Here is a 26,552-nt window from a genome sequence, read left to right as displayed (position 1 = left end):
CCCCCCGCCCCTACTCGATATAATTGAGTGTGAACTACATAGCGCTGTCCGAAAAGCGTACAAATTTCGTTAAGAAGGCTCCCAGTTGCACCGACGTATTTCCTATTATCTTGTGTCCATTCATTCAATTGCATGGGCAAGAAAGACCTCAAACCATAACTCAAAAGTTATGGTTGGACTCAAGGGGCCACTGAGCACCAAGGCAGAATTTTTTCAACCTTCTTTTATTGCTAAATTATTATCTATACAGAAAGCATCATGTAGACCTCTATGTTGTTCTGTTTGGTTTCCATTTACATGTTACTTGTCTATATATATATATATATATATATATGTGTGTGTGTGTGTGTGTGTGTGTGTGTGTGTGTGTGTGTGTGTGTAAAGGGACCCCTGACCATTAGGTCCAGTCACGACCGACTCTGGGGTTGCGCGCTCATCTCGCATTATTGGCTGAGGGAGCCGGCATACAGCTTCCAGCTCATGTGGCCAGCATGACAAAGCCGCTTCTGGCAAACCAGAGCAGTACATGGAAACGCCATTTACCTTCCCGCTATAGCGGTTCCTATTTATCTACTTGCATTTTGACGTGCTTTCGAACTGCTAGGTTGGCAGGAGCTGGGACCAAGCAACGGGAGCTCACCCCGTCACAGGGATTCGAACCGCCGACCTTCTGATCAGCAAGCCCTAGGCTCAGTGGTTTAACCCACAGCGCCACCTGGGTCGCAACATGGTTAACAGGAAACTAAAATGTTATCTTTAAATATTTCAAATGTTATCTTTAAATATTTCAAAGCAATATATATATTGCTGGTAAAAAATTAATAATCCTCCACGTGTTTTAGAAAGCTGTTTGTTTGCTATGCATTTGGACCTTTCTGAAGATGTTGCTGCCAAATTTTGCAGGGTGGTTCTTGAGATCAAACCAGCATAGTTATCCATCTATGCTTGGAGACAATGAGGCGCCATGATGAATCAAAAACTTGTCAAAACTGCACCGATTTTGACCGCTGCTTTCAAAACAGCCACGATTTTTTCATTTCTTAGACTTCCTTATTAACTGTGGGTACAAGGCTGCTAGTACGATGATGATGATGATGATGATAAAAATACATGCTAAGATCACTCTCCAAAGTTTGGCCACACTGCTTTGGTGCCTCCTGCATCCAGCTACCCACACTGCCTTCAGAAACTGCTGAACATGTCAGGAGAGGGTCCAGACTGTTGCAATGGGGATGGAGGATATTACCATTGCTCCTCACCCCCCAGCAGCTGCTCACCAAGCCCTCATCCAGCAGTTTCATGCATTCCAACTTCCTGGCAATGGCTTAGCTTAGGAAAACTTAGTAAGGCCACCTCAGTGACTCAACAGCCTTGGTCTACATGGTGAGGAGGGGGTTGGAATATTTTGACAGGTAGAAGAAGAAGAAGATCCTTCACACACACACCCTTTTCCCTCCCCAAAAGCTTTAGGTGCGTACTGGTATGTGCTCTTCATTAAAAAGGACTGTACTGCAAAGAAATTTGTGTCGGGTTGTGGTGTCCATGTGCCACCTTGTGGCCACTGCATATGGGAGCAGGAGAATAATAATTGGTTTATGAGGACGTGGGTGGCGCTGTGGTCTAAGCCACAGAGCCTAGGGCTTGCCGATCAGAAGGCTGGCGGTTCGAATCCCCGCGACGGGGTGAGCTCCTATTGCTCGGTCTCAGCTCCTGCCATCATAGCAGTTTGAAAGCACATCAAAGTGCAAGTAGATAAATAGCTACTGCTCCGGCGGGAAGGTAAACGGCGTTTCCGTGCGCTGCTCTGGTTTCGCCAGAAGTGGGTTAGTCATGCTGGCCACATGACCCGGAAACTGTCTGCGGACAAACGCCGGCTCCCTTGGCCTATAGAGCGAGATGAGCGCCGCAACCCCAGAGCTGTCCGCGACTGGACCTAACGGTCAGCGGTACCTTTACCTTTACAGCGTTTGTGAGAGTTCGAAAGCCCGCCACATGCATTGACTAGTTATCCTGTAAGGTAGGGAAACCTTTTTGGGGCTGGGGGCCACGTTACCCTGGCGGAAAGCTGTCAGGGGCCACATTCCGTATGTGAATGAGGCCACACACACTGAAAACACAGACTTAGCGTAGGCTGCATACGCACCATGCATTTAAAGCACTACCACGCCAGCAAGAATAATGGGACTGTATTATTAATGAATTACTATTTTGATTTTCTGTTATTTTATTTTATTTATTGAATTTATAAACCGCCCTATACCTGGTATTATTAGCACAGTAACTAAGCATTCGGCATTGTCAGTGTATTTTTATTATTTCATATTTATTTCCCATTTAGGTATAGTCAGTGCTTTTTTCCCCTGGGGGGACGCAGGGGTATGCATACCCCTAAACATTTTGTGAATCTAAGTTTGGCCTCATTGAGGGGCAGTATTTCAATGTGAGCAGGAAAATGAGAGTACCCCTAAACATTTTTTTTTGAAAGAAAAGCACTGAGTATAGTTATAGGTGTATAGATATCATGCCATCCCAAAGGCTCTGTACAATACACAAGGCCCACAACATCTGCTTTGCTCCGAACGCCTGTTGTTGTTGTTGTTTAGTCGTTTAGTCGTGTCCGACTCTTCGTGACCCCATGGACCATAGCATGCCAGGCACTCCTGTCTTGCACTGCCTCCCGCAGTTTGGTCAAACTCATGTTCGTAGCTTCGAGAACACTGTCCAACCATCTTGTCCTCTGTCGTCCCCTTCTCCTAGTGCCCTCAATCTTTCCCAACATCAGGGTCTTTTCCAATGATTCTTCTCTTCTCATGAGGTGGCCAAAGAATTGGAGCCTCAGCTTCACGATCTGTCCTTCCAGGGAGCACTCACGGCTGATTTCCTTAAGAATGGATAGGTTTGATCTTCTAGCAGTCCATGGGACTCTCAAGAGTCTCCTCCAGCACCATAATTCAAAAGCATCAATTCTTCGGCGATCAGCCTTCTTTATGGTCCAGCTCTCACTTCCATACATCACTACTGGGAAAACCATAGCTTTAACTCCGAACGCCTGGGCATCTCTAACTGGCCTCTAGGCGTCGCTGGACTCCCATCACATCTGGCAAATGGCCTTGCTTGCTTGAGTATGATGGGAATTGGAACCCGCAATTCCCTTCCTGTTCTACAGCATATTTCTGCTGACCACCGGCAGGCAGCGTCCGCAAACACCACCTCCGCAATGCCATAGGGCCAGGGCCCGCTTTGCAGGCAGAAGGTCCCGGGTTCAAATCCCCGATTGGGCAACTCCGGGCAAGGACAGGACATGTGACCCTGCAGAGCAGGGGCTGCCAGTCAGTGCGGACAATGCTGCGCTAAATGATGGGTCTGATTCAGGGGCAAGTCGTCTTCCTGTGTTCCTCGTTAAGTAGGTACATTGCATTAAGGAAAACGACCCCTGGAAAAGCCCCCGTTCAGCCGGGGCTAACTTCTGAGCAGGGGCTCGTGACGTCACTTCCCCGGCCCGGGAAACCCTGCGCTCCTCCCTTGACGACGTTCCCGTTGCCAAGGTGAGACGTGGCGGGCGGGGGAAAGGAGGAGGAGGAGGGTTCGGCTGTTTCCATGGCGACGGGTAAACAGGAGGCGGAGGTTCCCGGAGCCGGCAGCGGAGGGCGAGATGGTGAGCGCGGGGATGCCTCTGACCCCAAAAGGGTGCCGGGGCGCACGGAAGCCCTTAAGCCCCCTAAGGTTATGTCAGCGTGGCCACTTCATCGGGAGGCGGAGGGAGGAGATGCCTGTTGCTCTAGAGAGGCATCGCTGGAGGGGTTTTAAAATACTTTTCTTAAGGCTAGTTTATTTACACAGCAAATAATGCAACAGCTGAGTCCTGGCTGTTTTAGCAAGTTTAACTGGGTTAAAAAATAAATAAATAAAACCCAGCTGAATTGGTTTTTATGAATATAGAAATATATCTAAGCAAACTAATATAGTTTGCTGGATATCTAGATGTCGGTAGTGGGTATATACCCTTTTACTGTTTTTCCAAGCCATTTGCTGTTATTTTCCTTTTTTTTTTAACATAATTTTTATTGGTTTTTACAAATTACAAAAAATGGTACATACATAAACACCTTTTCCACCTTCTTCCCACCCCCCTCCATGGGTCCTCCCCTGCCACAGAAGTATCCCACGCAGGTGATCAGTCAGAAGTGGTCCATTTTATGATTGGGTTTCTGTCCTCCTCCCCCTCCCCTGCCCCCCAAGCCCCCCCCTGCCACCAGGGAGCTCCAGTGAACCAGGGCAGTACGCAGGAGTTCATCCATCCAACCATCTATTGTCATACCAAAAAAAAAAGAAAATACAAAAAGAGAAAAAGAGAAAAAAGAGAAGAGGAAAAAAAAAAGACAAAAAGGAAAAAAGACAAAAAAAAAAAATTCATCATAATTGTTAAATTCATAATTGTTAAACCATATTTTGTGGGCTTCCCCACCCTCCCACCCTTCCCCGGTTTTCCTCCCTTATTTATCATCTTCAACAGTTTCATAGTTCATATTTTATAACATACACCTTTATATCTTATACCACTTTTAAACTATTATCATTTTCGCCTATTGTCCAATCACTGAGAAATCAAACTCCCATTTTTTCTTCCCGTGCCTAATTTTTACCCCTCTATAGGCCTCCATATTTTCACCTTTTTCCAGAATCAATTCACTTTTTAAACCTATAACTATTCCCAAACTAACCTTACTCCCCCCGAGTACCTGCTCCACCCCTCCAATCCAGCAAGTTCCATAGTCAGCAGTCCAGTTATAGTCCTATTAACCCATCCTTACAATCACCACTTCACTTTCCCTTCACCCCACCCCCTGTTTGCAGTCTTTTGCCATCCAGGCCTCCATATCAGACCCCTGAGCTTCTTCTCCTCTCTGCTTAATTTTTCCTTCTTCCCTGTGGTCATTCTGGAGTTCCAGTAAATCCAGTCGTGCCCCCCTCGAAGGGGAGGCACTCCATCCAACTTTTTGTAGAGTAAAATCATCATTTTTTTCGTGATGGGCTTCATTTTGTGTTAAATCATCACAGTCGTCATCATTGTCATTCTCACATTCATCTTCTTCAGTTTCAAAAGCTTCATCTTCTAGGAAATCATATTCTGTCATCACAATCTGGAGTTGTTGCTGTAACACTAGCCGTTGTGTCTCCTCTTGACATAGTTCTATTCTTGTTTCCCACATTAAGGTCAAAACAGTCCGCTGAAACTCAGGCGGGTACCTTTTTGTTGACATAGTTCAGTCCTGTCAAGGTCAAAACTTGTCACATGGGGTGGAATATGATCGCAGTCTATTTTCTCGACTCCATTTTAACAAGCTGGCTGCATTCTTAAAAATAAAGTTCGAACTCACATTTCAAAAGCATATAAACCAAAAAAAAATTCCCAAAAAGTCCAGAGATAAAGATAGAAATAAAATTTAACTATAAATCCTGGTCAGCTCACTGGGTTTTCTGGGCTGCCGGCTCCCGAGAAAAAGAAAGGTCTTTCTTAGTCTTAACTTCATTCTGCAGGGCAATCACAACAGTCTCTCTCCCCTTTTACCCTGCATTTAGGGGAGATTCTCTTTGATGCCTTTGAGGAATCCTTTTAAGTTAAAATCTTCTGTTTACGGCTTCGGGTTTCTGTTTACTGTCTCTTATGTTACCGTGGGGGGGGGGGTGGCTTCCTCTTTTCCCCTCTCTCCCAGGTCCAAATTGTTGCCTTAATTTACATTCCAAAGAATCCAAATTACTCACAGTCTATTCATTTGCTGAATGTTCTTTGAAGAATTGGCCACCTCCACTTCCCAGACTCGCAGCTTCGCACTCTCAGAGCAGCAATGTCAGCCTGTCCGCCGCGGTTCAGCTCCTCGCTCTCGGGGGCTTAAACAAAGCCGATCCGGGGAGGAGAGAGCCCGCTTTTGGCGCCGCCAGGCAAAATCTGTCCCCAAAAAGCACGATTTGGGGCTTTTAAGGAGGTTTCGTTTCGCTGGAACGATTCCCTCCACCTCTGAAGCGCCGAGGTCCGCTCCGCTGTGCGGACCCCCGTCTGAGCAAGATGGCGTGGTCAACCGGAAGCCCCATTTGCTGTTATTTTCCATGCTGTTTTTAACTGGTTTGATTGTGTTGTGTACATCACCTTGAGACGTATAGGTGGAAGGCAATACATTACTACTAATAATAATAAACAAGTGATAAATAAATAAATTTAAAAATATAAGTATGGCTTTGGCTCTGCCCTTCATAGTTGGATGCAACCATTATTATTATTATTATTATTATTATTATTAGAAGTAGTAGTAGTATACTGCCCTTCATCCAAAGATCAGAGAGCAGTTCACAACATAAAGAATACAAAATGGGAAGACAAAATAAAGTGCATAATAAAAACAAAAACAAAATCCCCCTTCCACAACACATTTAAAAGGGCATCGGATGTCCATCAGCCAGAAGCCTGGTTGAAGAGGAATGTTTTTGCCTGGTGCCTAAAAATATATAATGAAGGTGCCCGGCGAGCCTCCCTGGGGAGAGCATTCCACAAACAGGGAGCCACCACAGAAAAGGCCTGTTGTGTTGCCGCCCTCTGGATCTCTTGTGGAAGAGGCACATGAAAAAGGGCCTCGGATTATGTTTGTGGGCCCGGGTCGATTCATATGGGGAGAGGCGATCCTTGAGGCATTGTGGTCCTGAGCCCCTTAAAGTCAAAACCAGCACTTTGAATTGGGCCCGGAAACTAACTGGCAGTCAGTGCAGTCAGGCCAGGCTCAGTGTAATATGCTTAAACCATGGCTGCCGAATTCTGCACCAGCTGAAGTTCCTCTGAATATGGTTCGGAAACCATATTTGGGATCTCACAGCTTCTTTCTTAAGAATGATCTTTCTGAATGGGAAAGGCCGGCAAATCATTGTGCACGAATCCCTTGCATCTTTCCTTTCAGCGCCCCATCACGTATAACTCCAAAATTCTGCCTCTCTTTCCTTCCTGCAGCCGGGCAGTGTATGCTCCTTGGGGGCTACCTCCACCGGCTCCTCAGGCCGGTCCCGCTCGCGCTCCCGCGCCCGCTACAGAACCAAGGCTGCCAGCTCAGAAGTGGACGAGAGCCTCTTTGGGCTTGCCAAGGTGAGGACGGAGGGGAGCAATGGCTGCTTTGGGGGAAGAGCATCTGCTTGGCATGCAGAAGGTCCCAGACCTTCAATCCCTGACACCTCCATTTAGGGCTGGGAATGTCCCCAGCCGGAAACACTGTAAAGCTGCTGCCACTATACTGAACTAATGGTCTGGCTTGGTAGAAGGCAGCTTCCGGTGTTCCTCTTTAAAACAGACCTGTATTTAGAACCAGAAGGACTGAAATAACAATTTATTTTTAGAGGGAAAATAATAAAGCACTTGCTTAGCGTGCAGATGTTCCAGGTTTAATCCCCAGAATCTCTGAAGCTGCTTCCAGTCCCTATAGCCAATGTGTTGCTCTTCAGACATTGCTGGACAATGGCTTCCATCATCCCTCACTATTGACCATGTTGGCTGGGCCTGATGGGAATTGTAGGCCAACAAAGTATGAACGGCATTGTGTTGTTTACTGCTGACGTAGACAATTCTGAGCTAGATGGACCAATGGTCTGACTTTGTTAAATGGCAACTTCTTTGTTCTCTGCAAAATCTCTTTTTTCATCCTGAGTGACGTTCTCCTTGCTCTGAAATCCCCCCTAGCAGCTTAAGCGAAACAACCTTGTATAAAACAGTAGCAATCAGCCACAGAAAAGGGAGCAATGACAACACAAAAGTGGAACAGTGGCATTCAAAGCATCACCATGGCTCATACCCAGTGCTGGTGCTACTCAGAGTAGCATTGAAATTCATGGACAAGACTAGCTTAGTACCATCAATTTCAATAGGTCTACTTTGAGTGGAATGAACAGTGAGTTGTATTCAGCTGAATCCTACTCAAGGTAGACCCACTGAAATTAATGGTATGTCCCTTAACTCCAGCGAGTCTACTCTGAGGAAGACAAGCATGGAATACCACCCAAGTACCTGCATCCAATATTTACTGGAGAGTTTTGGGAAATATGATCTTGTAGCTATTGGGGTTTTCTGTATTTTCATGTTGTGTGGAATCTGCATTGTGGTTGCCCCTGAATAAAATAAAATAAAGGTTGGTTTGCTCACGATGGAAGGAACTCATTGGCTGCTGAAAGGCTGGTCCATATCTTGTCTTTTAAGCTGGATTTTGATTGTCCAAGCGCAGCCAGAAGAAGGAAGCCAAAAGTGGGAGGAGAGGGAGGCTGGTAGCATTCCTGCCAAGCATTTGTGAACATTTCTGATGCCCACCCTCCTTCCTGCAGAATGTTAACCTGTCCCGCACTGGCAGCCCCATTGTGGTCCTTCGAGATGTGGACTCGGAGAGGAAGTCCCTGGGCTGGGGCCACAAGCCGGAGACGATCCGTCTCATCACTCGCGACCTCATCCGGGACCTCATGTAAGCTCTCTAGAACTATGTCTAGGCACTCCCCTCCACAGCTGAAGGCACTGCCCCTCTGAACGGCGGTTGCTGGAAATTCACTAAATAGTACACGGGGTGCCGTCTCTACTGTCTTTCCAGTACAGTGGTACCTCGGTTTATGAACACAATTGGTTCCGGAAGTCTGTTCATAAACTGAAGCGTTCATAAACTGAAGCGAACTTTCCCATTGAAAGTAATGGAAAGTGTATTAATCCATTCCAGACGGGTCCGTGAAGTACTTAAACTGAAGCGTTCATAAACTGAAACATGGGTGTAATTGGTTCCGAAAGTCTGTTCATAAACTGAAGCGTTCATAAACTGAAGCGAACTTTCCCATTAAAAGTAATGGAAAGTGAATTAATCCGTTCCAGATGGGTCCGCGGCGTTCATAAACCGAAAATTCATAAACCGAGGTGTTCATAAACCGAGGTTCCACTGTACCTGCTGAAGACCTTCCTCTTCCAACAAGCCTTTGATTTTGAGTTCTTTCCCAGCCTGCATCTGTATTGGAATCATTTTAACAATGTTTTTTGGAAACACGTTTTATCACCTGTTCTTTGCTGCCCTGGGATCCTTTGGGAGGAAGGGTGGGATATATGGAGAATAAAGAAATACACTGGTAGGGTGGAAGGCAGTGGGTGGAGCCAGAGTTAAGAATAGGCAGAGCTGCTCCCTGATTGGTTGTATATGAGTCAGGTAGGGACAGGCTGAGAGCAGAGAGGATGGTGGGGCAGTGCCCTCTTGGTGCTAACAGACCAGCCTTCAGCAGCACAAAGCAGGGCCCCTGAGGGATGTGTCACAGAGGTTGGCTCTTCTCTGTCCCCCAGGACCAGGGCCGGCCCTACGGCCAGGCTGGGTGGCGCAGGGCACCATGGTGCCAGCCTGCCAGGTGGGCGCCACGAGCTGCGCCCGCCCACTGGCCGGCCGGTCCGCCGTGCAGCTGCGCCCACGGCAACCGCGCTGTGCCTGCCTGCCCGCCGCGCAGCAGCGCCAGTGGCACCCACACTGCGCCCGCCTGCCCACCGTGCTGGGAAACGGGGCGGGGGTCGCCGGAGGGATCCGGCACACCACGGCGCCAGGGGCGCTTAAGATGGCCCAGCCCAGGACCTGAGGTTCTTTGTTAGGAAATGCCTGGTTAGGCTTTCAGGTGTACCTGAAAGATGGAGTGTCTCCATCCCCATTGTTCAACCTGGACACTGAGGTCCACCTCTGAGGGCCTTCTGGCTGTTCCCTCACTGCGAGAAGCCAAGTTACAGGGAACCAGGCAGAGGGCCTTCTCAGTAGTGGCACCTGCCCTGTGGAATGCCCTCCCATCAGATGTCAAGGAAATAAACAACTATCTGACTTTTGGAAGACACCTGAAGGCACTCCTGTATCAGGAAGTTTTTAACGTCTGATGTTCTGTTGTGTCTTTGTATATTCTGTTGGAATCTGCCCAGTTAGATGAGCGGGGTACAAAAAAGGTTGTTGTTGTTGTTGTTGACCAAAGGGTGCTTAGGCTAAGGCTAAGAGCTCCTCCTCCCACTTTTCCTTTTTTTTAAATGAAATATGAAATTATTCACCACAGATTTGGCAGTTCTGTGGAATCCCAGCCTAGTCCAGCTTGCAAAGGGAGAGATGAAATCACCATCTTCTTCCTTTCTCTCTCTCACATGCCCAGTGTGCCCAAACTCGACCCGTCTGGAGAGTCCCTGATCATAAGCCCCGAGGACTACCAGCGCATCAAAGACTCGTCCCGTGTCTTCACCAAGGAGGAGCGCGAAGCTCAGAAAGAGGCCCTCAAGGCAGAGCGAGAAGCCACCATAGTACGTAAGGCTGTCCTCGTCACGGCAGAGAACGTCGTTGTTGTTTTTAAATTGCATTTATCTCCTGCCTTTCTTCTAGGGAGCTCAGGGCAGTACACGCTAAGCTCCCCGTTTTATTCTCACAACACTGCTTAGAGGTTTTGTCACAATCAAGCGGTATATAAATTTTGTTAAATAAACAAATTAAAAATCCTGTGAAGCAGGTAATGCTGTGTGTGTTAGAGAGTGAGTGACTGACCCAAGTGCACTCAGTAAAGCTTCCCGGCTGAGTTAAGATTTGAGCCTGGATCTCCTCAGCACTCTGAACCATTTTACCACGCTGCTTCTGCCCCCAGAGCAAACACATCTGCCCCCTTAACGCAGCTGTTCCAGTCCTGGCCTCCGATCATCATCCAACAGACTTCTGTAACAAATGAGCAGCAACATTCTATGCTCACTCAAGATTCTGAACAGTCTCTGGGGGCCAGTCCCATAAAGGTTTGCTGCAGTAGTCTAATCAGGAAGTCACCGGTTGCACGGGGGTCACTGGCCAGGTCTCTTGGTTGTCTCCATTGTTGGCCCTACTCAGAGTAGGCCCACTGAAATTCATCAGCAGGAGTACCTTGGGTCCATCAGTATCAATTGATCCACTCTTAAGTGGAATGTAGATGTGGCTGACATAAGAGCCCAAGTGGATTTGATTGATTTATTAACTAAAAACATCCATCGCTTTTTACAAAAGGGACTCAGAGCACCTTACAAAGGTTTAAAATGCAGTGGTACCTCGGTTTGCAAACACAATTGGTTCTGGAAGTCAGTACTTAACCTGAAGCGAACTTAATCTGAAGTGAACTTGGAAAGTGGATTAATCCGTTCCAGACAGGTCCGTGGAGTACTTAAACTGAAAATACTCAAACCGAGGCGTACTTAAACCGAGGTATGACTGTACAAAAATGTCATGCATATAAACAGAGGAGGCCTACATCATAGTAAAAGCATTTTTCCAGCCGAAAATCTCAGGTGGGCACCGTTGCCATTATAAGAGAACAAGGGTGGTGTTCATGGTGAGTTCTGGCACCTCTTTTTCTCAGAAAAATAGCATCGCTGAAAGTTTTCATCCACTGAAAACATAGCAAAGAAATACACATATCCTTTCCCCACCATACTAAAGGATGGATACTGGGACAGGATAATAAATAAATAAATCTCTATTTAAAAACCAAAAGCCCGGAAGAGGGAAAAAAATGTCTTGGCCTGGTATTGAAAAGCTAAAACGTTGGTGAATCCTCTTTTTATTTGTGGCATAAAACAAAGACATGAGAAATGACTATGTTTGCGATTACTTTGTAAGCCACCCTGGAAAGATTTTATTGATAAGCAGTATACAAATCTTTAAAAGCCATGAGGGTGGAACCTCCAGGCTGTGGTCCAGTCTTGGCCCGCCAGGGGGTCCGGTTTGGCCCGCAAGGCTGTTTCTCTCAAACCATGGCCACCTGTCGATCACCTGACATCACTGGTGATGTTGGCTGATTGACAGGTGGACCTGGGGGTTCAGTACTACTGGGTGCTGTCTTGCCCAAACTGCGGCCCTCCAGATGTTTTGGCCTACAACTCCCATGATCCCTAGCTAACAGGACCAGTGGTTGGGGAAGATGGGAATTGTAGTCCAAAACATCTGGAGGGCCAAAGTTTGGGGATGGCTGTACTAACACATTCCCTGTGGAAGCATCATGACAGCGGATGACTGACAGGTGGGTGGCACCGCCCACCTGTCAAAGTTGGATGGGAGGAGATCTAGCCACCCTGGCTCACCCAGCCAAAGATGTTCCCTCACCCCTGTGTTAACCTAAGTAAATAAATAAAGAGAGAACCATTTACAGCCCCAGAGTGGCCTGCCCAGCCCTGCTTCTCCCTCTCATCTTCCCTTTCCCCAGGTTGCCGTGAACGAGAGGAAGAAATCCATGAAGCTAAAGGAGATCTTGCGGAAGAAGAATGAAAAGCTGAACGACCTGGAAGAGGAGGCCAAGGAGCGGGCCCAGTACCTGCTCCAGCGGGCCGCCAACATGCGCATGGAGCAGGAAGACGAGATCAAGACTCTTGGCGAGGTAAGGGAGCGAGACGTGGCAGTTCCCCTTAGGGCAGCCTCCTATTTCTTTTCTTTTAAAAATATCATTTATACTTTTCAGGTTTATACAATTCATTAATTTACAAGCATTTTAACATTTCAAAGCTTGACTTCCTTCCCCCTCTTTCTGCGGTTCCTTAAATATATTTTTTAATATCTTCTGCATATCCAAATTCATTCAATTTGCTCATTTAATTATCTACTTTAAAAATATACTCTTATGAAACTGCAGGTTATTGCAATAATCCTGCCGATGTTTTTTATCTGTTTGCGATTTATCTGTAAATATTCAATAAACCATTTCCATTCTTTTATAAAAAGTTTGTTGAAATATACTCGGAGTCGAGAGTGAATTTCATGCTCTTTATTCAGCCCGTAGTCGTCAAAGGAGAAGAAGAGAAGAATGGCTCTTTCCCCAAAAACATCTGCTTATATACTGTACATTATTTACACAATGGGCCTTGCGTGATTGGCTACTTCAGGGCTACACCTGTGGACCAATCAGGTTGTGGATTGACTTCTGCCAGCAGCCTGATTGGCTGCTCCTGCAGGCCAACCAGGTTGCTGATTCACTTCCACCTGGATTTGGATTGGGTGGCTCCTGCGGACCAATCAGACTGCTGATTCTGGATCCTATTGTTCTAGGATTCAGCTCAGTACATAACATTTGTTATCTTGATTTCTTATACTTCCAATAAGTTTCGCCATTTCTGCATATTCCATAAGTTTTCGTATCCATTCTTCCTTTTCTGGGACTTCTGCTTCTTTCCATTTTGGGGGGGCGAGTAGCATTCTTGCTGCTGCCGTAGTAGCATGCATGAATAAATTTCTATACAATTTAGGTAGTTCTGTCCCTATAATTGCCAAAAGAAAAGCAGCCTCATATTTCACATCTCTCCCTGCAGTCACAGGGGGACAGGAATTCCATGTAGGCGAGTGAAGCAGAGGCATATGGGTTCTCTCTGCCCCTCCCTAATGGAGGAAAGGGCTGCCATTGGCTACCAGCCATGATGACTATCTTCTACTTCCCATAGCTGCCAAGTCTCCCGTTTCCCCCGGGAAACCCAACGTTTTTCCAGCTGTCCCCAGCCGAAAAAACGGATTTTTTTGTTTCCCCCCGGTTTATTCTGGCGCGGCGGCCATTTTGGAACTGGGCGGAGCATGCTCAGAAGCAACTTTTGATGCTGCTCTGCCCAGTTCCAAAATGGCTGCAGTGCGACTTCTGGTGTGGCAGCCATTTTGGAACTGGGCACAGCAGCATCAAAAGTCACTTCTGAGCTTGCTCCGCCCAGTTCCAAAATGGCCACCATGCTACTTCCGGTATGCTAATTTCGGTCCGGCCCCTTATTTTTCAGAGAGGAACTTGGCAGGTATGTCTACTTCCTACAGGAAGTAGCGATTGTCTGCCATGGGTTGCAGTGATGGCCACCGAATTGGATGGCTTCAACTTGGATGGAGGACTGGGCAAATTCATGGAGGCTGTCGATAGCTACTAGCCAGAACCGCTATATCCTGCCTCTGCTGTCTGCAGCTGCATACTGGTTGCTGATAATTGCAGGTGGAGAGAACACTGTTGCTCTCAGGTTCTCTTCCAAGAGCGGATTTATTTTAACCGCTGGCTTCTGCGCCTTCCAAGGTGGAACTGCTGGGATCTGGGCAAAAAGAGGTGCCAGGGCTCAGCTCCGGATGAAGCCCTGCATGTGCATTTTGGCCCGCGGCAGCAGCTCCCTTCCGCTCTTTGCAGATCATCCTGGAGGCCAAATGCCACGCCATCCGCGATGCCCAGATCCTGGAGAAGAGGCAGATTGAGAAGGAGATGAACGAGGAGGAGATGCGGCTGGCCAAGATGATGGAGGCAGAGAGGCAGAGGGTCGGCATGATGCAGGATGAGCTGGAACGGAAGAGGAAGGAGGAGAAGTACAGGTGAGAGCCCAGGCTTCTGCGTGACTTCTGGCCAAGGGGTTTCATTGTAGCTCAGTGGTGGAGCACCATTGCAGCGTTGCCTTCCCTGCACCGCGGGTACAATATGCATGTGTGCGCAGCAGCGTGAGTTAAAAGGAGCACACCCCTAGAGAATCAGAGCGTCCCTCTAAACCGTAAAAGAGGCCACGGAGCTGTGAGTCAGGAAGTCCCTGGTTTGGGTCTCACCACTGCTGTGAAGTTGCTACCTGGCCTTAGACAAAGCCATTTGCAATATCTGCAAAGTTCCCATTTGCAATACGGGTAGGGGTGTGTGATAATAACACTGCCTTACCTTATGGGATCGTTGGAACAAAAACAACCAGATAATTCACACAAAGTGCTTTTTGGTAAAAGTACAGTCGTACCTCGGAAGTTCAACGGAATCTGTTCCGGAAGTCCATTCGCCTTCAAAAAGGTTCGGAAACCAAGGCGTGGCTTCCGATTGGCTGCAGGACTCCGGGTTTGCGGCGTTAGGGGGCTAAAATGTTTGACTTGTAAGGCGTTCAGGATCCAAGGTACGACTGTATTTAATTTCTAATTATGAAAATAAAAGCAACAACACATAACCCATTGTTTACCTCAAAGTTGTGCAGAATAAGATGTTACAGATGCCCCTTAGTTCAATAAATCTCTCCACCTTCAGCTGTAAGCCCTTGGTGGTTTTCCCCCATTGCCATCTTTCAGTCACTGATGGATTGCCAAGTATTGTAAAAAGAGAAAGGTTTTGACCTACCCAGAGCTGTTCGAATCTGACAAGTCAGTTTTTCTGCCAGCACTACTGACCAGGCTCTCACATACACAATTCAACATCCAGACTCTCCACAGAACACCAACATTCAGCCATCTCCAAACTCGCCACAGGTAGAAAGGTTAAGAGTTCCTCATGTTATATCCATTGAGGAGGGCCATCCCATATCCCCAGCAGCAGTAACATAGGGGACATAGCAAGTGTTGTTTTATAAAAGAGACCTGCTACAATGACAAGAATCCACCAACAGCATACAAATCAATATGGCTACCCTGATCCAAAACACCCACCCACCCCTCTCACGCATGAAAACAAAGTTCACCACAGCCAACCACAAATGAACAATCACACCCCAACCTCTCTCAACACCAAAGGAACACAAGCGAATAGCAAAGAGAACCTGCGCAAGCGACGCTGACACAAAACCCCACACATACATTAAGTAAAATAGAAAAATCGCCACCCGACCCCCACTCCAACTCACCATTCCCCTCTCTATCTCTTTCCCCCTTTTCTTCCTAATGTAACACTAATGTCTCAACAAATGAAACTCATCTGTAGAAAATGTAACTTTAAAAAAGAGACATTGCACATACTTTTGTAAACCAAGAAATCTTTAATGAAAATAGATAGATAGATAGATAGATAGATAGATAGATAGATAGATAGATTGAAAGTTGTCTACAGTGTCACCATATATGGAAGAAGGTTCCTTTAAGCCTGCAATCCCTCTAACAATTAGAATCAGAGTCAATTGAGATGTGGAACAATCTCACTGGCATGATATGTCACGTAAGAAGAAATTTAGTGAGGTCTCTCTTATCCTGGCGGAGACAGATTTCAAAGGTTTCTTTGTCCACAAACAATTCCATAGCAGGTTGATAATTTCAGATCCAAGGTTAAAGGGTCTTACCACTCAAAATATTGCCACCCTCAGCTTCTATCCGTGACCTATCACAATAAGGAAACAAAAGTGAAGGAACAAAGTAAGGAAACAATTGAAAGAACATTAACAAAGGTTCCTTCAGTTGCGGCCAATTTCTTGCATGCCTGGGAAATTGTATCTGGCTTCAACAAGAAATACTTCAACAGATTAACGTGATACCACAACTACCTAAGATTGGGAACCTTGGCCGCAATTGGTTCCCTGCACAGAGGAATACCATTCATTGGGTTTCTCTGTGCCGCCAGAACCCATTTTCTCCAAAGGAAAATTCATCCTTCACCTGATTCTCAGGGGGAAGCGTCACCTCCTTGAGCAGATACAGAAGAACGAAGAGATGCGTTCCGTGAATTCTGAGCAGCGAGACCAAGAGGCGCAGGAGATGCTGGAGTACCTGGAGAGGCTGCAGTTTGAAGACGAGAGGGTAAGGGGGCAGGGCCGTAGCTGAGGGGCAGAGCACCTGCACTGGATGCAGAAGGCCTGCAGTTCAATCCCCAGCAGCACCTCCGGTTGAAAAATAAAAGATCAGCCAGCACAGAAGAGTGAGATTATTTCTGTCTGAGATCCTGGAAAGCTGCTGCGAGTCTGAGCAGACAACGTTGAGCTAGTTGGACGAAGAGCTTGGTACGGGGCAGCAGTCCTTCTGGTAAGAATTGGGGAGTTACACATTTGGAGGAGGCCGTAGGTCAGTGGTAGAGCGCCTGCTTTGCATGCAGAAGGTCCCAGCTCTACAGGTAGGGATGGGAATGCCCTCTGCCCCCAAACCCTGGAGAACAGAAGGGCCAGCTTCTCCATACGATTGAGGGCCCCCAACATGCACAATGTTTCCTAGTATGTTTCCTAGCACAATTCAAAGTGTTGATGCTGACTTTTAAAGCCCTAAACAACCTCGGCCCGGTATACCTGAAGGAGCATCTCCACCCCCATTGTTCAGCCCGGACACTGAGGTCCAGCGCCGAGGGTCTTCTGGCGGTTCCCTCACTGCGAGAAGTGAGGTTGCAGGAAACCAGACAGAGGGCCTTTTCGGTAGTGGCACCCACCCTGTGGAACACCCTCCCATCAGATGTCAAGGAAATAAAAACAACTATCTGACTTTTAGAAGACATCTGAAGGCAGCCCTGTTCAGGGAAGTTTTTAATGTTTGGTGTTTTATCGTGTTTTTAATATTCTGTTGGGAGCCGCCCAGAGTGGCTGGGGAAACCCAGCCGGGGTATAAATAATAATAATAATAATAATAATAATAATAATAATAATAATAATAATAATAATAATCCTGACACTGTGCTGGGCCCTCTGAATATTGAGGGCCATAGTGCCTCAGCCCCCAGGAGCAGGTGCCTTTGCTGAAGAACCACAATGTAGGCCGGCCTTCCTCTACCTTGGGTCCCCAGATGTTCTTGAACTACAACTCCCATCATCCCTGGCCATCTTGGCTAGGAATGATGGGAGTTGTAGTCCAACGGCATCTCGGAACCCAAGGCTGAGAAAGGCGGACCTCAGAAGTATGGGGGAACCACCACAAGTGCCTCAGTCAGACGATCTCCGTGACTGAGGAGAGCAGAAGGAACCGGCGGTATTTCAGGCCCACATTTTGTCCAATGTTAGTCTTGCTCCAAGTAGACCCCTCAGGAATCACGGACGTGGCCTGAAATAGCTGGACCCAACCCACGCTTAACGAGGATGCTTAGCGACTCTTCCGGGTCTCCTCCAGGAAATGGAACGCAGGAGGATGGAGCAGCTGCGGATGCAGGCCGAGATCAGGCGCATCAACGATGAGAACGAGAAGCGCAAACAGGAAATGTTGGAGCAGGAGAGGATGGCCGACCGGCGGGTGCTGGAGTACCAGAGGAAGAAGATGGTATGTAGTGGTGGCAGGACATGTGGGCCAGGGAGAGGGCACCGCTGGGGAAGAAAAAGTGCCTGGGCAAATTTTGGATACAGCGGAAAACTTTCCCAGAGCCAACTCCCCCCTGCCTCGGCCTCCTCTTTGCTAGGGATGGGCAGGTCAGTCTGGGTCAGTTTTGCCTGTGTTCATAAGTCTCTTTCATTTTGCACCGACCTGTGACTTTGTTAAAATATATTTTTAAAAAACTTTGTGAAAATTTACATTATTTTATTTTTTTTTGTACTCCCCCAGGAACGGGAGGCCGAGTATGAGGCTGAGCAGGAGAAAATCCGTCGGGAAAAGGAGATGGAGACGGCCCGGCTACGGGCACTGCAGGAGAAAGCCCAGGATCACCAAGCAGAGCAGGTGTGGCTCAGGGATGTGTTCTTAAAGCACGAAACGGGGCCAGGAGTGCAGGTCATAGAATCGTAGAGTTAGAAGGGACCCCCGAGGGTCATCCAATCCAACCCCCTGCAATGCAGGAATCTCAGCTAAAGCATCCATGACAGATGGCCATCCAACCTCTGCTTAAAAACCTCCAAGGAAGGAGAGTCCACAACCTACCGAGGGAGTCTTTCCCGCTGTAAAACAGCTCTTACTGTTGGAAAGTTTTCCCTTATGTTTAGTCAGAATCTCCTTTGTTGTAACTTGAAGCCATTGGTTCGAGTCCTGCCTTCCAGAGTTGGAGAAAACAAGCTTGTTCCCTCTTCCATGTGACAGCCCTTTAGAGATTTGAAGATGGCTATCGTCTCTTAGTCTCCTCCTTTCCAGGCTATAAACTTCCCTAGCTCCTTCGACCAGTGAATGGGTAAAGTGGACAGCCCACAGTTAGACGATGCTGCTCATTTATTCACCTGTTCATTCCGAAGTATCAATGCCATTGGCAGCAGAGTGGTTAGAACAGAGGTGGGAATTCCGTTTGGCTGTTTGACAGTGGACTGCCTCGGAAGGTGGCGAACTCTCCTTCGTTGGAGCTTTTCAAACAGAAGTTGGGTGGCCAGTTGTCAGGGATTTTTTAGCTGTGATTCCTGCATTGCAGGGGCTTGGATTGGATGACCCTTGATTCTAACAATAACAATAATCTATCTATCTATCTATCTATCTATCTATCTATCTATCTATCTATCTAAATGTAAAAAGGGCATGTGGGTGTGTCTCCACTTTTCACCAAAACCGCTTGACCGATTGAGGTGAAGGTTTGACACAACATTACATGCGAATGTCCGAAGGATCTTATAAAGTTTGCTAAGACAGATGTCGCACCTCCGCCAGGTAAACACCCCCCCCCAAAAAAACCTGTTCCAGAACTCACAAATCACCCTCAAGTGCATGCTGGGAGCACAGGAGATGTTGCAAAACAGCACCCTCTAGTGAAGGCTACACTGGTACTGCACCTAGGAAAGCTTCCCTCTCCACAACAACTCGGCTCGGCTTTGCAGACTAGGCCGAGTGGAGGTGGGGGCTCACCTGGGTGGGGGGAGGAGGGGATGGGATAGCTCATGGGTTGGGACAGGGTGGGGGCACTCACAGAGATGAACCACAGCAACGCGTGGCAGGGCCAGCTGGTAGTAATATATTATCTTTACAAAATGTGGTACCCAGAACTGGGCCCAGTACCAGGGAAGCACAGTGCTCCTAGCCCTGTCTCTCTTCTGAAATATGATAAGAGTCTCTCCCAGGAATTGCCACATGCGGCACCTCATGGCCCAGCCAACACACCCTGCTTCCCTTCCATTCCCTCTAGGATGCCCTGAGAGCCAAGCGCAACCAGGAGGCCACCGAGCGGGAGTGGCGCCGGAAGGAGAAGGACGCAGCGCATAAGAAGGCCCAGACGGAAGCCATGCTGAAGCAGAGCCGCTTGGAGCAGGTGGCCCACAAGGAGCACACCTTGGCGGTCCAGGTGCAGCGGGACCGTGCCGAGTTCGAGAGGATCGTCAGGTAGGGAAGCGGGCTGCTTGGCAGTGCGTGGAACGGCCGTGGCGCAGGGGTAGAGGCCCTGCTGTGATAGGATGCATACAAAATGGACGCCTTTTGGAATAATAATTTTCCAGACCCATAAATACAATTCAAAGCTTTACTAACCAGAACTTCTTCAAAACAGGTGCAAGACAATCAATGATACATCCAGGAAGTTGTATAAAGCATATGCATATTCAAGCATGGGTTTCTTCTTCTTCAATATAGAACATAATTGCAATCAGAACAAGAACCAAAGCTCTTTCTCACTCCTAGCCTGCATTAGCCTGCATCCAGCTTAAGGCTATTTGCTCCTAGAGAGGCATCATTCTCACATCCTTTGTGGCTTCCAGAGAAAAACTAACAGGCAACAAACACCCTTCAAGATTTTCAACTAAATATGTTACTCACATGATCTAAGGTTAAACACTTGCATGAAAGAGCAGAGAACACCAACAACCTGTTAGAGCTCAGAGAGCTTCGGTATGCTTCAATTGAATTTTCCAATGTTAAACCCTTAGCAATATACATACAGGTATTTCTCTTTTTCAGTGTGCAATTGAACAATTGCACTTTAAAGGGTCTTTCTCACTATAAGGCAGCTTCCTATATTCCTATTTGCAAGATTATCTTGTATAGTCATTGCGGACTCCTACAAGGCAGTGCTTGCATCACAAGTTTCCCCATCCCTGCTCTGGCCTTCTGCAGATGGTTGCACTGCAGCACAGCCGGGATTAGGATAGCAGCTCCCTCTTCCCGCAAGGTGCCTGAATCCTGCTGCCAGAATTCCCAGTTTTAAGACAGAGATGGGGAATAGGATACAACCAGCAGGCAGGATCCTGACTTCCCTGCCCTCCTGCAGGCCATTTTGACAGGTGGATGGAGCCCCCCACCTGCCAGTCACAACAAAATTTACTGGTGGGCATGGCGGGGTACAAATAATAAAACTATCGCTACAGTGGTGCCTCGCTAGACGAATTTAATTCGTTCCACGGGTCTTTTCTTATAACGAAAAATTCGCCTAACGGATCCCATAGGAATGCATTGATTTTTTTTTAGATTTTTTTTTGCCCATAGGAACGCATTAATTGAATTTCAATGCATTCCTATGGGAAACCGCGATTCGCTAGATGATTTTTTCATAAAACGAATTTGTCTAGCGAGGCAACCTCCGCTCGAAAAATCCTTTCGTTAAGCGGAAATTTCGTTAAGCAGGGCATTCGTTAAGCGAGGCACCACTGTATTATTATGGCTCACACTGAACCTACAAAGAAACATCCTTTGCACTGCCTCCTTCAATTCAGGCTTAGGATGGCAGGTATTGGACCATATCAATATCTGATTTTAAGATAAAATCACACACACACACACACACACACACACAAGCCACATTCTCAAAATTTGCCCACCTCTGGAAATCAATGTAATCTTTTTTCTCTTTTTTTGATGGGGGTGTTTGCCACATACTAACCCCTGAAACTGGCCGGGTTAAATGCTTCCAGACTTAGTCAAGCACACTCAGTAACTCCTGTTGCCTCCCCTGCCCCAGAATCCAACAGGAACAGATTGAGAAGGAGCGGAAAGAGCACGAGAGGCGTGTGGCTCTTCAGCAGACCCACGCGGACGAGATCCGCCGCCAGGTGCGCGAGCACCAACAGAAGCAGGTCCAGGAGCGCATCGCCATCTTCGAGGAGGGCAAGCGGCTCAAGGAAGAAGCCCGCCGGCGCAGTGAGCGCCTCAACGAGATCAAGCGCAAAAAGCTCGACGAGCTCCGGTGAGGCTGCGCGAAGACCCCCAACCCCCCCCTGTGACCCATTGCCCCCATTTGCCAGGGATCCCAATCTTTGAATCCGTTGCACTGTGCAAAGTCTGGTTTCCTCAGCTCGCACTCTCCCCCTCCCCACCCCCACCCCGGCTATGATTGCATCATGCACGAGGTGTGATTTCAACCTATGTGATTGCTGGCAGGCTGGTTGAAATTGCTCAAGTTAAATCCTAGCAAAGCAGAGGGCTTAAAAGCTCCTTTTGCACCTGGTCTCCTTGGGGTTACCCAAATAGCTTGGTGCTCGGCACCTGAGCTCTGGGAGTACAGGGACATTCTCTCTCTCTCTCTCTCTCTCTCTCTCTCTCTCTCTCTCTCTCTCTCTCTCTCTCTCTCTCTCTCTCTCTCTCCCTCCCTCCCTCCCTCCCTCCCTCCCCCCCCCACCAAGCAAATGAAACAACCCCACCCACCCCCCTATTTCTAACAGCACCAAGAGATTTATCTGTGATCATTTCTGGGCATAGCAGTTGATGAAGTATTTCAATAACCCGGAATCTGCCTTTGCCGACCTGGTGCCCTCCAGATGTTTTGGACTACAACTCCCATCACCTGCTGCCAACGGGTCAAGGGTGCCGGGGAAGCTGCAGTGCAGCAGAATCTGGAAGGTGGCACATTGGGCTACAGTTCCCATCGGCCCCAGCCAGCACAGCTACAAGATTCTGAGGCTGATGGGGGCCTGGCTGGGCTGGCCGGGGCTGGTGGGAGTTGCAGTCCAAAACATCAGCACCAGGTCAGCAAAGGCAGGCCCAGAGGAGGGTGACAGAGAGGGTTGCGGAGCATGGGGACCAAGTCCTGTGGGGAAAGACTGAAGTATGTTTAGCCTGGAGGAGAGACAGTTAAAAGGCAATATAACAGAGTCAGCGGCCACCATCTTGGATGGCTTTCTGAGAGGTTTGACAAATTCTAAGGCTCTTATTGGCTTCTAGTCCGGATGGCGATGTTCTGCCTCCGTGGTTTGTTTATTTAATGCAGGCATCCCCAAACTTCGGCCCTCCAGATGTTTTGGACTACAGTTCCCATCATCCCTGACCACTGGTCCTGTTAGCTAGGGATCATGGGAGTTGTAGGCCAAAACATTTGGAGGGCCGCAGTTTGGGGAAGCCTGATTTAATGCCCTGCCTGTCAAGGACTCTCTAGTGATTTCCCACATCAGTAGCCTGACCTTTATTCATAGAATCCATAGAATTGTAGGCAGCCAGGGAGAAAGGCTGTAGTCTCACTTTTCCCCTCTCATGCTAGTTTTCTACGGGCAGGGATATTATTATTATTATTATTATTATTATTATTATTATTATTATTATTATTATTAAATTGACATGGGGCAGGGGCATTCAGCCGTGTAATTCCCCCACTCCCTGTGTTAACTGGCACAACCCATGTTCAGCCCCTCCATGAGAACTGGGGCCTTGCCCATCCATGCCTCTGACGCGAGGATGGTCTGCGTGCCCTCTAGTGACCAGCATTTCCTTCTTCTCTTTCTTCTTTGCAGAGCTGCCGGCCTCCCCGAGAAGTACTGTGCCCAGGTGGAGCGCAAAGCCTATGTCCAGTTAGCCCCAGTGCACTGAGTGGGGGAAGAGACCCCGTCACCTGCAACAGCTGTAGACTGTCTACATGTAGCCTAGATTTTCTATTTTCTTACATTCCAAGAGTATTTTATGAATAGACCTATTTCTGGATACATCTGTGTGGATTTGTGTTTTGTTTTGCTTTGCTTTGTTTCCTCCCTTCCCTTTCAGGGCATGACCTAGAAGTTCACGAAGCCATTGGCCCCTTAATTAGGAGGGGTTGAATCTGCCTTTTTCAGTTTCTAATCCCCCCACCCCAACCATTGCAAGCATATTCCTCCACATTTCCACCTCTGTTTGTGATTTATTTATTTTGTAGGGTGTTATCCAACTGAACCTAAGTTAGTCGTGTTTATTAACTGCAGTGGTTCTACTCTGAGTAGGACTAACATTGGATACAGCTCAGGAAGTCCTCATGAAAATTCAGTGGCATTTTAGTGCACTATTCTCTTTTTGCATGCAATTTTGCCGAATAAACACATTTTTTTGTGAAGCGATTTCCCCATATATAATGCATTTCTGCATATTATTTTTGCTAATACTGTATGTGCACACTTTACCCTGGTATGTACATTTGACATTATTTGGCTGGAGACCTGTGAGAAGTGTGAATTCTGAAAGTATTTCGGTTTCTGCATTGAAAATTTGGTTGGCTTTTCTTTAAATGCAAACTGCATCAGATTTCTTCCTCATTGCCATTCTTTATCCAGAGCTAGAATAAGAAACCCATAAAAGTTAATCACCCCTGCCCCAAAATTCTAGCCGCCTCCCCTCTACAGCCTGCATAGAAACACTGGCTAGGAGCATTTTAGCAGGTTGTTTAAAAATAGGTTCAACTAAGTAGGAAGCCTTTGTGGAATGAATTCCCTTCCTCTGTGCCAGGCACAGAAGCCAAGTGCATTGGCTGAAGCAGAGAATGGATGGAGAGATCCACCCTCCTCACTCACCTGTGTGCTTCCAGGCAACCATTGGAATCGGGGATGGGAGGGGAATTTTCTAACCTGAGAACCACATTCTCTCTTAGGGAACTTTCTAGAGGCCACATCTCTGGTGGGTGGGGCCGGAAGAAAAAATGGGCAGAGCACCATCTGTGCCTAGCAGACAGTTGCATTTTTACACAAAAGTAAACCTACAGGCACACACACACCCCCACTTACAAGTGTTCTGCTCGCATGTGGCTCTGTATATGTGTTGTGTTGGGTAAAAAGTAAAAGGTAAAGGGACCCCTGACCATTAGGTCCAGTCGTGACCGACTCTGGGGTTGCGCGCTCATCTCGCATTATTGGCCGAGGGAGCTGGCGTACAGCTTCCAGGTCATGTGGCCAGCATGACAAAGCCGCTTCTGGCAAACCAGAGCAGCACATGGAAACGCTGTTTACCTTCCCGCTGTAGCGGTTCCTATTTATCTACTTGCATTTTGACGTGCTTTCGAACTGCTAGGTTGGCAGGAGCTGGGACCAAGCAACGGGAGCTCACCCCGTCACAGGGATTTGAACCGCCAACCTTCTGATCAGCAAGCCCTAGGCTCAGTGGTTTAACCCACAGGGTAATTAATTCAATTCATACCCAGAAATGGCAGGAGAGAGCTTGAGAGTTCTTATGGCTCACGAGGAGACCCTCTCCTGAGCCCAAAAATGACGTCAGGTCAGAGGAAGCCCCGAAGAGACCAGAGGGCTTTGTTTAAGCTGCTCTGCCTCCCCGTCTAACAGCTGATTTGCGGGGTAGTGCATCCTCCAGCCTCCTGCCAGCCCCACAGCATCAATTCTAGTTGTGGATATTTTTGGATTCAGTATTTTTGGTATGGATCAAAGAGAGAGTGGCAGAGAGGGCATTTAGAGGGTGCTTCTCCGGATCGTAACCCCAGCATACAGTAAATAAGGAGTCACCTGTAATGCATCTCTCTATCCCAGTTGAGAGGGAGAGCAAAAGGCAGCTTTTATAACCTTTAAACTACTTCTCACGGCCGTCATAACAATGGGTATTTTACTATCCAGGAAAAATATTTGCAAATATTTGACAAATAAGGCAGCTGGATTTAAGAACTTGAGATGATAGATGGGGTTGTGTTGCTACTGACTTGTTCCTCCTCCTCCTCCTCCTTGTTGCTTTAATTGTTTTTATATGTGGTAACATGCCCTGAGCCCTTTTAGTGAAGGGCGGATCAGAAACACAATAAATAATAATTAGACAATAATGATGATGTCGGCTAGTGCCGAAAAGCCTTGGCTACAAACCAGGAAGTCCCCACTTAACATTCCAGCTCAGCCACGAACTCGCTGGTGAACCCAAAAGCCAAACCAGATATTATGCTGCTGATGTCTCCCAAGGCTTCTCCGGTTCTCCCCACCCCCCCACCCCACATACGAAAAAATGAAAAGCAGCCACAGAGGCCATGAGCTTGAGGTAAGGGGAAATATCAGGCACCTGAATTGTCCTCTCCCTTGTCAGTGGAAAACAGTGCAGGGAGTTGCCTTATACAGAATCAGACAATTGGTCCATCTAGCTCAGTATTGTTTACACTGACTGGCAGCTACTTGTGAGGGTTTCAGGTAGGGGACATTTGACATTTCCAGCCCTACCTGGAGAGGCCACAGGGGGTTGAACCTGGGACTTTTGTGCAAGGCAGATGCTCTACCACTGAGCTATGTGCTAACACTGGGGGAGCCCTCCCACTTGTCCCGGGGTCACTGTACAGTGGTACCTCTGGTTACGAACTTAATTCGTTCCGGAGGTCCATTCTTAACCTGAAGTACCACTTTAGCTAATGGTAAGATTACCAGGAACGCGGGTGGCGCTGTGGTCTAAACCACAGAGCCTAGGGCTTGCAGATCAGAAGGTCGTCGGTTCGAATCACTGTGACGGGGTGAGCTCCCGTTGCTCGGTCCCAGCTCCTGCCCACCTAGCAGTTCGAAAGCACATCAAAGTGCAAGTAGATAAATAGGTAAGGTAAACGCCGTTTCCGTGCGCTGCTCTGGTTCGCCAGAAGTGGCTTAGTCATGCTGGCCACATGACCTGGAAGTTGTACGCCGGCTCCCTCAGCCAGTAAAGCGAGATGAGCGCCGCAACCTCAGAGTTATTCGCGACTGGACCTAATGGTCAGGGATCCCTTTACCTTTAAGGTTACCAGATTTTTTTCAATGAATCTGGGAACACTTTTAAACTTCAATGGATTTTGTATGGAGACTGATGTGTAAATCCGGGGAACTGTCCCTGGAAAACGGCAACGTCTGGTAACCTTAGCTAGTGGGGGCCTCC

General features: G+C 47.7%; 1 protein-coding gene across 1 annotated transcript; it reads left to right on the top strand.

Annotated features, from left to right (window-relative positions):
- The first annotated feature begins 3,602 nt into the window (after nucleotides 1–3,602).
- CFAP45 (cilia and flagella associated protein 45) lies at nucleotides 3,603–23,410 on the top strand. Its single transcript, XM_035098504.2, has 12 exons — nucleotides 3,603–3,655; nucleotides 6,995–7,126; nucleotides 8,350–8,483; nucleotides 10,168–10,312; nucleotides 12,226–12,396; nucleotides 14,161–14,339; nucleotides 16,364–16,493; nucleotides 17,781–17,927; nucleotides 18,207–18,320; nucleotides 19,699–19,892; nucleotides 21,460–21,684; nucleotides 23,222–23,410. Exons 1-12 carry the CDS (start codon nucleotides 3,653–3,655, stop codon nucleotides 23,295–23,297), a joined length of 1,650 nt encoding a protein of 549 aa, XP_034954395.1. The 5' UTR covers nucleotides 3,603–3,652; the 3' UTR covers nucleotides 23,298–23,410.
- Nucleotides 23,411–26,552: the final 3,142 nt, after the last annotated feature.

The sequence above is a fragment of the Zootoca vivipara genome, chromosome 17 (assembly GCF_963506605.1).
Source record: "Zootoca vivipara chromosome 17, rZooViv1.1, whole genome shotgun sequence".
NCBI lineage: Eukaryota > Metazoa > Chordata > Lepidosauria > Squamata > Lacertidae > Zootoca > Zootoca vivipara.
Note: the sequence above shows the minus strand (reverse complement) of the source record. Positions and strands in the feature narration are given on the sequence as shown.